Source organism: Cebus imitator, unplaced genomic scaffold (assembly GCF_001604975.1).
Source record: "Cebus imitator isolate Cc_AM_T3 unplaced genomic scaffold, Cebus_imitator-1.0 Scaffold74, whole genome shotgun sequence".
Classification (NCBI taxonomy): domain Eukaryota; kingdom Metazoa; phylum Chordata; class Mammalia; order Primates; family Cebidae; genus Cebus; species Cebus imitator.
In genome coordinates, this window is record NW_016107389.1 from 6,855,266 (window position 1) to 6,867,632 (window position 12,367).

The following is a 12,367-nucleotide window of genomic DNA, read 5'->3' on the forward strand; positions in this document are numbered from 1 at the left end:
GACGGAGTCTCACTCTGTCGCCCAGGCTGGAGTGCAGTGGTGCAATCTTGGCTCACTGCAACCTCCGCCTCCCGAGTTCAAGTGATTCTCCTGCCTCAGCCTCCTGAGTAGCTGGAATTACAGGCAAATGCCATCACACCTAGCTAAATTTTGTATTTTTAGTAGAGACAGGGTTTCACCACTTAGCCAGGCTGGTTTGAAACTCCTGACTTCAGGTGATCTACCCACCTTGGCCTCCCAGAGCACTGAGATTACAGGCTTGAGTCATTGTACCCAGCCTATTTTCACATTTTTAAAAACAGAGACAAGGTCTTGCTATGTTGAACAGGCTAGTCTTAAACTTCTGGCCTCAAGCAATCTTCCCACCTTGGCCTCCCAAAGTGCTGCGATTACATGTGTCAGCCACCACAGCCAGGCCACATTCTTCTAATTAGTTGGAGTGCAGGGCACAATCGCAGCTAACTGCAATCTCCACTTCCCAGGTTCAAGTGATTCTCCTGTCTCAGCCTCCCGTGTAGCTGGGACTACAGGCACAGGCTACCATGCCTGTCTACTTTTTGTATTTTTAGTAGACAGGGTTTCGCCATGTTGGCCAGGCTGGTCTCAAACTCCTGACCTCAGGTGATCCGCCCATCTCAGTCTCCCAAAGTGCTGGGATTACAGGTGTGAGCCACCGTGCCCAGCAGACCCTCTAATTTCTATATAAATATTTATATGTAAATGTTTATATAGATTTGCCAATTTTGGCCTACCAAACTGCTGGCATTACAGGTGTAAGCCACCACGCCCAACCTATTTTTACTTTTTCAGATGGAGACTCACTCTGTCACCCAGGCTGGAGTGCAGTGGCGTGATCTAGGCTCACTGCAACTGCTGCCTACCAGGTTCAAGCGAATCTCCTGCCTCAGCCTCCCAAGTAGATGGGATTACAGGTGCCTCCCACCATGTCAGGCTACTTTTTGTATTTTTAGTACAGACGGTTTCACCATGTTGGCCAGGCTAGTCTTAAATTCCTGACCTCAGGTCACTCGCCTCAGCCTCACAAAGTGGTGGGATTACAGGTATAAGCCACCACGCGTGGCCGGAAATTTTTAAAAACAATGTGATGAAAGTCGTGCAAAGACACCAACAGAATATAATTAAAACCTGAGATACACACACATGTGCACATATAGTCACAGAGGAAATTAAGTATGCAACACTTAAATGACTAAAATCTTCAATTTAGAAACAAAGTTTCAAGCATAGAAATGCTCCCTGAAATATTACTGTAATATCAAAAACTGGATTCAATGTAAATAGTCTATCAAGTGAGATTAAGAAAACTGATGAAAACTGATGGCTATGAATGAATGAATGAATGAATAAATGAGTAATCACTGTGTGCTAGACTATGCTGGGCTCTGAGGATACAATGGTAAGCACCAGTCCTTGCCAACGGCGAGCTGAGTTTAGTAGGGAGATCATTAAAACAAATAGATATATAGTATAACAGTGCTATGAAAGAGTAAGTTACTGGGTACAATGAGAGTACAGCAAAGGCACTCAAGAGTATGGAGGACACAAGGCAGAGAGCTTCTCTCAAAAAGCGAAGGTTGAGTCCTGAAGAGTAAGAGTCAAGGGAAAGAAGGGATAATGGAAAAGAAGACAAACATGTGGAATGGAGTAGTCCATTTCAGAAAACAGATCGTGTCAGGAGATCCGAAGATAAAGGAGAACCTTGGAAAACATTTGCCCCATCCTAATGGTACTGGGAGGTCAATGAAGGATTTTAAGCCAAAGTCACATGATCAGATTTGCTTTTTTGGTGATGATGTAGACAATGGATTAGACAGGAGTATGACCAAAGAAGACAGACCAGCTATGAAGCTGATGTCTGTTAGCTGGGTGAACCAAAGAGGTGCAAGTGGCTTTAGTACAGTAAGAAAGAGTAAAGGGATCTACAGAAATGCAGAGACTCTAAAAGGTAGCCTACCTTTAAAAGAAGGTCCAGTAGGACTGACAACCATAAATATGGTGGGGTTGGGGAAGAGAGAAATCCATGGTAACTCCCAAGTTTCTGGATGGAATGACAATGCATTCACAGAAGAAGCTGGTTTGGGAGTAAAGTTAAATTTGGACTTTGTTGAATTTCAGATATATCTAAGTCGTGATGTTCAATAAGTAGGTAGAGTATAGGAGAAAGCATGAGAACGTGATACTCACTTTAACCAAGCCAGAGGGTTGGATGAAACCAAAGGTAGAAGGGCACTCTATAACCCTGAGGAATACCAACAATTAAATGATAAGCAAAGACAGAAGGTAACTACAAAGGAATCTGAGGGCAAGAGGCCAGGGAATAGGAGAAAAGCTCACACAGTATGATTTTCAAGGGAAATATGGGTGTTAAAGAATAATCAATAGTATTACAAATGATGCATGAGATTTAGCAAAAATAACTTGGCAACAACAATTTCAGTGGAGTGATCAATACATGGAAAATCATCTATGACATCATGTTAAGGGAAAAAGGCACAAAACTGTAAACCTGTAAGATATATTTAAAAATTAGATCTGCTCATTTGCTACAGTCTGAGCCTCTAAAAGCTGAACAGGTAGATGCTATCCTCAATGTTCATTTCCAGCATCCTGAATTTGTGTGTAATCCATAATCTTGAGTATATATATTACTGGCCAGGTGTGGTGGCTCACGCCTGTAATCCCAGCACTCTGGGAGGATCACCTGAACTGAGGAGTTCAAGACAAGCCTGCCCAACAGGGTGAAACCTGTCTCTATGTAAATACAAATATTAGGTGGACATGATGGTGGGTGCCTGTAATCCTAGCTACTGGGGAGGCTGAGGTGGTAGAATCACTTGAACCCAGAGGGTGGAGGTTGAAGTGAGCAGAGATGGCGCCGTTGCACTCCAGCCTGGATGACAGAGCGAGACTCCATCTCCAAAAAAAAAAAAAAAAAAAAAATTGTGTGTATTCTGTTTTTGTTTTCAGACAGAGTCTTGCATTACCCAGGCTGGAGAGCCGTGGCACTATCTCAGCTCGCTGCAACCTCCGCCACTTAAACTCAGGTGATTCTCCTGCCTCGGCCTCCCAAGTAGCTGGGATTACAGGCATGCGCCATCACAACCAGCTACTTTTTATATTTTCAGTATAAAAAATACTGCGTGCCATCTAAAAATATGTACTCTTTTCTCCCTTACCACCCTCCCACCCTTTTCCCCAAGTCCCCAAAGTCATTAAATCATTATTTTGCTTTTGTGTCCTCATAGCTTAGCTTGCGGAAAATTACCTTCATTGGATGTTATGTAAATAATTTCTAAATAATGTTATGTAAATACTTTTACATTGTTATGTAAATAATGTTATGTAAATAAATTCCAAGTTATTGGAATTTATGAGCCAGTATTGAGTATTCACTTTCAAATATAAATAAACCATTGTAGATGCAGACTGAAGTGAAAAATCTACTTGCATATAAGCATACGCTAAAATTCCATTTGTTGCAGTATAAATGTAAATATTTCATTTATTTTACTGCAAAGATGCTACAAAACTTGACTGAAGATGTTAATTAAAAGTTATTAGGCTGGGCGCTGTGGCTCACACCTGTAATCCCAGCTCTTAGGGAGGCAGAGGCAGGAGGATACCTTGACCCCAGGAATTCGAGACTTGCCTGGGCAATACAGCAAGACCCTGCTCTCTTAAAAAAAAAAAAAAAAAAAAAAAAAAAAAAAAAAAAAAAAATTATTAAATGCCTTACAATTTCAGATGAAAATTAAGTGGACAATTAACATAATCAAAGAGCACATTAGCTAGATAACTTCTGAGCCAAAAAATGTTTTTAAAAAGTTTAACCTAAGAGATTAAATAATATAAATCTAATCTTTTTAGAATAATTTCATCTAGAATCTCTAACATTAAATAAGCTTTTCTGTATAATTTTCATTTAAATACCTGGCTTTTTCACTCTCCATTTGAAAATCAAAATCCATTTAGTATCTCTAGTATAAAAACTAAGACATGTATATGTAAGTATATATTACATATATACTCTATAATTATATATCACATAAACATTATATATACATCTTTCAGTTTGTGTGCATATATTATATAATTATAAATATATAATCTGTATGTTTATATACATACTTTTTTTTTGAGGGAGGATCTAGTTGTGTCACATACGGCTAGAATGCAATGGTGTGATCATGGCTCACTGCAGCCAGCCACAACCTCCTGAGCTCAGGCTGCTCTCTGACCTCAGCCTCCTAAGTAGCTGGGACTATGGGCACACACCATCACACCCAGCTATGTTTTTTTTTTTTTTTTAAGACAGAGTTTCACTCTCATTGCCCAGGCTGAAGTGCAACGACACGATCTTGGGTCACCACAACCTCCCGGGTTCAAGCAATTCTCCTGCTTCAGCCTCCCGAGTAGCTAGGATTACAGGCATATGCTAGCATACCCAGCTAATTTTATATTTTTACTAGAGATGGAGTTTCTCCTTGTTGGTCAGGCTGTCTCTAACTTCCAAACTCAGGTGATCCACCCACCTTGGCCTACCAAAGTGCTAGGATTACAGGTGTGAGCCACGGTACCCAGCCCTTTTATTTATGTATTATTTGGACAAGGTTTCACTGTATTGCCCAGGCTATTCTTTAACTCCTGCCCTCAAGTGATCCTCCCGCCTTGGCCTCCCAACATGCTGGGATTACTGGCTTGAGCTGCAGTGCCTGGATAATTATACTTTTTAAAGAGAAATTTTGGACTCATTCTTTAAATTCAAAAAGTTCTTTCTATAAGATGTTTGGCTATGGTCAAATACTAATTATAATAATCATTTGGCCAAATTTTATCTTCAATGCACCTTTAATAAATACATTTTTTGTTTTACACGTATCCCCAAGTGGGCAACATTTTTTTTTTTTTTGAGATGGAGTCTCACTCTATCGCCTAGGCTGGATCACCCAGTGGCATGATGTCGACTTACTGCAACCTCTGCCTCCTGGGTTCAAGCAATTCTCCCGCCTCAGCCTCCCAAGTAGCTGGGATTACAGGCGTGCAATACCATGTCTGGCTTATTTTAGTAGAGACGAGGTTTCACTGTCTTGGCCAAGGGCCAGGCTGGTCTCCAACTCTGACCTCAAGCTATCTGCCTAACTCGGCCTCCCAAAGTGCTGGGGTCACAGGCATGAGCCACCGTGCCAGCCAAGAACATCTTAAAAGTTATGTAAGAAATGTTCGTTATAGAAACATCAAAAAACAGGGAAAGGAAACTTTCAGGTCTTTTAGAAGGGCTATTTTTCTTGATCACTAAATCTTATTTTTGGGGGGAAGGTATTAAATATTCTAATGCTTGTTTACTGTTTGAAGTCCAATACTCCAATGTTTAAGTAATCATTATTTTTATCTATGGCCATATATTCTCCCAAAAACATACAATGGGTCTTAAAAAGCTTACTTACACATACTAGTTCAATCTGAATTTTCTCCCTAAAAATTAGTTCAGTTCAAGATACATATATTTAGAATTTTTTACTAATAAATTAAAACATAGAAACAATTAAAACCTCAGCTCTCATACTCAAGGGGATTTTCTACTATAATACTTGACTAAATAATTTCACTTATTATGGAACCCATAAAAAGATTTAAAACGAAAAACAATTTAACATGCCATAGAGGATTATTCTATTCTTTTAATGGATGCTTACTCCCTCCTAGGTCAGCAAATTATAAATAAAAAATATATACTTAAATTTGATCTAGCAATATGGCTTTGAAAATTGGTTATTTCTAAAGTATTATCTCTTTTGTCTTGGTCATGTGCTACACTAAGCTACAGAGAATGTTATTTGCAAACATTCTGGACTTAAAATTGATCAAGTTGGCTGTAACCCATGAGCAGGGCGATGAAAGACTGAGCTACAATAGCAGCAGCAGGAAACTAAAAAGCAAGAATGGAAAAGTCCTTATCAAGGCTGAGAGCAGTTATTTATAGCTTTTGGAATATAGACAAACTTACGAAACACTAGACAAGATAAATGTAAATGCCAAATTACTTTAGCTAAAGAAATCCAAACTAGAAAGCTACAATAATGCACCTAGAAGAGTAGTTAGGCCTTGCGAAGTACACTGTCTTTGATAAGTAGTCCACTAAATTTATTACTAGAGCAAAATTTATGTATTAACATGGATCATCTGGGCAGACTTCTGCATATGGGTAAATAAACACAAATTAATTTTGCCACAATCATTACTGTTTGTGTAATTCAAGAATCCACTGGTCAAATTTTATAGTCTTACAGGTATATTTTACTCCAGGTAACTTTTTGGCACATGAAACTGATAAATAAGAGACTTGAGTGCGGGAGTGGCGGGGTTAAAAAAAAAAAAAAAATCACACTGCCATGTGTGTACCTATGCAACCATCTTGCATGTTCTTCATATATACCCCAAAACTTAAAATGCGGGGAAAAAAAAAAAAAAAAAGAGACTTATTTTATCCTTCACAAAAATTTAACTCAAATGGGGCTTTGTCTATCTTGTTCATTTCTGTGTATCTGGAACATGCCTGGTATGTAACAGACACTCAAATTATTTAATGAGTATTTTAAATACCAAATAAAGTAGGCAGATGTTACCTAATGTTCAAATTTTGTGTTTTAATCATATTTTAACCTGCTTTTAATCATATTTCTATAGGTTATGCCTTATAGTACAATATAAGCATGAAATTAGATAGGATAACTAAACATCATCATGTTCTATATGACTCCATCAATACCATAAGGTGGTAAAATTATTTCTGTTGCACTATGATGCTTTCAATAGGCCCTTAATCTAAAGTTATCAGGAAACTGAGAGAAATAACTTTAGTTAGCTTTGGATGACTGACTGTTCAAAGTATAAGTAACTCAAGTAAGACCAAGCTACCAGAATAGACTGCTATCTACCACTACATCAGGTTTTTATCAGCCAGGTTACCTAAGAGTATGAGGGAGACAACATGAAGTTTCTAGAAATAACTCTCCTTCCCTGAACAGGGAAAAGCCAGAGTTTGAAAACCATAATAGAACTGTAGGGATTACTCTACCACTTACCTTTAATCCTGCAGATAATGTTTCAGGTGTTTGGAATCTCAGTAACTCTTCAGGGAAGTTAGCCAAACATATCAAGGCTGATTTGTGAAACAATGAAATAAAACTCTAAAAACATCTCTGTATCTCACATTAAGTTGATATCACAACTTAGTATATAGTTGATTGAAAAGTACAGTTACTACACAACAAGTTCCAAAAATTGATTAAGCCACCTCTTCCTCTTATAACTAAAAAAAAAAAAACACACTGTTTTAACAACCATTGGTACAGGCTTCTAGATTCAGGAAAATATCCTTACCCTGAAATTGACTCTGTTCCTGACCCTCTGAGCCAATGCTGCATTTATAGCCTTATCAAACTGAAGTAGAACTTGAAGGGCAAGTTGGGGGGTGATCTGTTGAGACTGAGAAAAGGTAAAGGTCATAAATCCCCTTGGGGAAGAACATTAAAGACAAAGTAAGTAAAAATACACGAATTATCATCTAAAATTTAACTGTGGTTAACCCAAGCCTCTAAACTAGAATTTCTTTATCTCCTTTGCCATAACTGATGAAGCAGCAAAGCTGGAAGATATCTTTTGCACTATCTTGACACAAACAATCTTAAAAACATGCAGTGATGTTACAAACCCAGAACAAAACTTTGTCTCTTTCCTTCACAGTGGCTGGAAAGAGAAGACAAAGAGGTGTTTCTTTTAAACACAAAGGGTCTATCTTAACGAACAAAAAACCTATTAAATTTTATTGAAGCTCATAAAATATACCCACAACTGGAATTACTTAATATGTTCTACTTTGGGAGAATGATATAAAAGGGTTAACTCTCTTAAAATTGAAATATAAATTCAGACTTCTAAATCTCTAAAGACTTTATTAAACTGGACAAAAATTATCTTCAAGCTACAAAAAATATGCCTTTCTTCCCTAAATTTGACAAGTAGGAAACCAACAATCTCAATTTTTATGCTGAACAAAAATTTTTGAAGATTTAACTTTACTTATTTATTTAGAGGCAGGGTCTTGCTCTGTCACCAAGGCTGGAGTGCAGTGGTACCATCACAGCTCACTGAAGCCTCAAACTCCTGGGCTCAAGCTATCCTCCCACCTCAGCCTCCTGAGTAACTGGGACTTTAGGCATGCGCCACCACACCAAGCTAACTTTTGTATTTTTTTGTGGAGATGGGGTGGTCTCAAACTTCTGGCCTCGAGCAATCCTTCCACCTTGGCTTCCTAAAGTGCTGGGATTACAGGCCTGATCCACTGCACATACCCAGATTTAGTTATATTTAATGATATAATTCAATCATATTTTCTGTCCTGTTGTCAGGACAGTGTAATAAACAAGAATTTGAGGTTATTCATCAGTCAGTGTTACTGACTTGCTAGGTCAAATAGTCTAAGATATTTTACCTCATTTCTCTTTGCCTGAGATAAGTGATAAGACAAGAATTATTATAAACCCATCTAGATGAAAATGTTTGATTTTCAATTCAGTCTCCCACCTGTATGAGCTCATCTAGGCTCTCCTGAAGACTGTTTCCCAAAGTGGTATTTCTGTATAACTGATATGCCATGGCTTATGAGGAAGAATTTGTTTTTCTTATTCAAGCTTGCATTGATGTCCTAAAAATTTAATATAAAATTGTTAAAAAAAAAAAAAGATCATAATGTAACATCATAAATTATGTATATCAGTATCGTCTACCTCCTATGTTCTCATATAAAACTAGAAGAATACTTCGTGATTGCAAATTACGATATCATTTTAGAATTACAAGGAATAGCTACAAATGATTTTCCAGTTTTTTCCCTGTGATTTTGACATATTAAAATGTCTTTACCATTTCTTTTAAATGTCTGCCTTCTGACATAGTCTAGAATTTTCCATGTACCGTCCTTTCTACCTGCCGTCCAATCGTCAGCTCATATTTGCATGTCTGCCCCTTTTATTTCCCTGTTCGCTCAAAATTCAATATTTACAGAGTGCCTACCAAGAGGATGGCACTGTGACAGGTACCAGGGGGAACAAGATGACTGAAGACATGCTCTTAATCCTAAAAATTTATACTCTAGAGAGCGAAACAAACATACAAAAGAGATTCAACTCAGTATAAGAACTGTGATAAAGATACAAAGCGTACTAGGGAGGCTGCCCGCAGACTGAGTTTGCTCAGAAAAGCTTCCAGGTTCTTAAAGCTAGACTTTAGGCAAGCAGAGGAGGGAAGTCATTCCAGGCTGACAGAATAGAACAAGGATGAAATGTCTGTGGGGAAAAACATAAACTGTTCTACATTATCAGGGCATAAGTATGAACAGGGAGGGAGTGGCATAAGATGAAGCTGAAAGAGGTGGCACAGATGGACTTGTTTGGCAGGATAGGTGTAAGCAGTGGGGAGCCACTGAAGCATTTTAGGCAGGAAAGGACAGACACCTGGGCTTGAGTGCGAGATTTAAAAACAGATGAGGGATGGGGGCTCAAAAAGGGTGTCAGCAGTACAGAGTCAATAAATATTTACTGAGCTTCTACTACATGTCAGGTGTTAAGATCTTGAACTCATGGCACTTTCAGTCTGGAGATGGATGGGGGAAAATACATTTGAGGAACAATCATCAGGTAAAACTCAGCAAAAGGAATGGCCAGCCATCAGTCCTCACGTTACATACCTTGCTAGCATTGGATACAACAGATCCTTTCTGCGTTCTTGAAACATTTCGTCAGCTTTGAGACACCACTCTCAGTTCTCTCATGTCACTGGATACTACCATATTTCTTGTTTTCTTTTGCTGGTTCCTTCTCAGTTCCCTGACTTCTAAATGCTGAACTGCCCTAAGGCTTCCTGGGTCCTCTCTTCTCCACATGCTTTATTCCCTTAGTTACCTCATCCAGGCTTATGGCTTTGAATACCATCTATTATCTGCGACAGTGATGGCTCCCAAATTTGTATCTCCAGGCCTCACTTCTCCCTTTGTACCTATATATAAAACTGCCTGCTTGACACTGGATAAAAATATCAAGTAGGTACCTCAAATTCAATTTGTCAAAAACCATGTTCCCGATACCACTCTTGCAAATCTGCTCTGTTCTCAGTCTTAACCGCCTCAGTAAACAGTAAATCTAGTCCTCCTGTAACAGATCAAAAACCTCAATGAAGACTAACTACTTTTTTTCTTACCTGGTATGTAATCCATCAGCCAACCTTTCAGCTCTTCCTCCTAAATATAACCAGAATCTGAAAGCTTCTACGATCTTCAGTGCCATCACCCTAAGTCACCATCATCTGTCACTAAAGTTAATGTGGTAACTCATGAAGTGGTCTTATTTCTACCCTTGACTATCCCAACCCCACCCTCATAGCAGCCACACTAAGACTTTAAAACATAAGGCAAATCGCATCACCAGTCTATTCAAAACCACTAATGGCAGCATCTCACCTCCGTGAAAACCATAAAGACCTTGGTTTACAAGACCTATGTGATTTGGGCCCCCCAATACCTTCTGCCCTATCTTGGCCCATTCACCCTCTCACTCTGCTCCGGTCATTCTGGTCCCCTGCTGATCTTTGACATGGCAGGCATGATCCTGCTTGAGGGTCTTTGTGCTAGTTTTTCTTTTTTTGAAACAGAGTCTCTATCGCTCAGGCTGGAGTGTAGTGGTGCAATCTCGACTCACCGCAACCTCCGCCTCCTGGGTTCAAGCAATTCTCCTGCCTCAACCTCCCAAGTAGCTGGAATTACAGGCATGCGCCACCGTGCCCGGCTAATTTTTTTTCTATTTTTAGTAGAGAGGGGGGTTTCACCATATTGGGCAGGCTGTGATCTGTCTGCCTCAGCCTCCCAAAGTGCTAGGATTACAGGCATGAGCAACTGCACCCAGCCTGTGCTAGCTCTTCTTTTTACTGTCAGTATTCTTCCCAGATACCTGCATAGTTCAGTCCCTCCTTTGATTCAGCTCTGACTCAAATGATACCTCATCAGAAAGGCCTTCTGTAATCAACCTTTAAGAAAGAATTACCTCCCTTCTTCCTCACACTGCTTTATTTTTATTCACACCAATAACTGAAGCTGACATACATATGCTTACTCTGTCCCCATCTCCTAAAATAGATAACCCACTGAAGACAGGGACTTTTGTTCAGTTACATATTTACCACCTAGAACAAGGTAGGTAGTATGTATTCAATAAGTATTTGTTGAGTGAATTACTCAGAGGTATTTCAAAGTGCTAATATATTAGAAATGTATCTAAGTACAATACAAAGTTTCCCCCTTTATTGAGGAAACTGAGGCAGTGGCTTCCAGACTCTCGCAGCCACATCAAGGGATGAGTTGGGCATCCCTTGCTTATCTCAAGCATTTCAGATAAGGGATGCCCAACCTGTACAGCTATTGGTAGGGCACACAATTGGTATTCTGTGCCCTACTGTGTGCCCTACTGATAGCTATACAGGCTGGGCATCCCTTATCTGAAATGCTTGAGACTGGAAGTGTTTTGGATTTTGGAATATCTGCATCATATATACTTATGGGTTGAGTGCCCCAAATCCAAGCTCTGAAATGCTCCAATGAGCATTTCCTTTGAGTGTCATGTTGGTGCTCAGAGTTTTGTACTTTGGAGCATTTTGGATTTGGGATGCCCAACCTGTACCCATATACTCTGCCTCCCTGCCACTGCAGGTGAACTCTATACATATTTTTATCTAAATCCAATCCTTCTGCCTTTGTATTAGGCACTGCCTTCAAGTTCGTTCAAGGAAATTGTTCTGACAATTCAGTTGTCACTTCTACCGCTCACCATCAGATTTTCCCTCTCTGCGGATCATTTCCATTGGGAAACAAATAGGTGGCTACTTCTCCCACCCTAAAAAGTAAAAACAAAAAACCCTCAACCCACTTCACCCTGCCAGCTACACCCTATTTCTCAGTTCCCCTTTGCAGCAAAATTCCTTAGTTTTATCTGTATTCACTGTCGCCCAATTCCTTTCTTCCCATTTTAAGCTCATTTTTGCCTTCAGCACTCTAAGGAAATAGGTTGCCGAGGGTCATCAATGGCCCTGCTAAAGCTAATCCTCTATCCTCAACCAGAATATATGACACACCTGATTACTGCCTCCTCTTCTGTAAAGGATCTTAGCTTGGCTTGCAGAACACTATCCTTTTTGGATTGTTCCCTTAACTCACTAGTTCATCCTTCTTAATATTGTTTGCTGGTTGATTCTGTTTTCCCTAAACTCTTTTTTTTTTTTTTTTTTGAGACGGAGTTTCGCT

At 39.3% G+C, this 12,367-nt stretch overlaps 1 protein-coding gene across 1 annotated transcript in view; it reads right to left on the bottom strand.

Moving 5' to 3' along the window:
* Nucleotides 1-12,367, bottom strand: part of GTF2A2 (general transcription factor IIA subunit 2) — a 17,891-nt gene that overhangs the window by 3,258 nt on the left and 2,266 nt on the right. The window contains exons 2-3 of the mRNA XM_017531915.2: nt 8,605-8,725; nt 7,402-7,506 (exon numbers count right to left, since the gene is read on the bottom strand). Of these exons, the coding sequence (XP_017387404.1) occupies nt 7,402-7,506; nt 8,605-8,676 (177 nt within the window). The 5' untranslated portion in view covers nt 8,677-8,725. The remainder of the gene's footprint in view (nt 1-7,401; nt 7,507-8,604; nt 8,726-12,367) is intronic.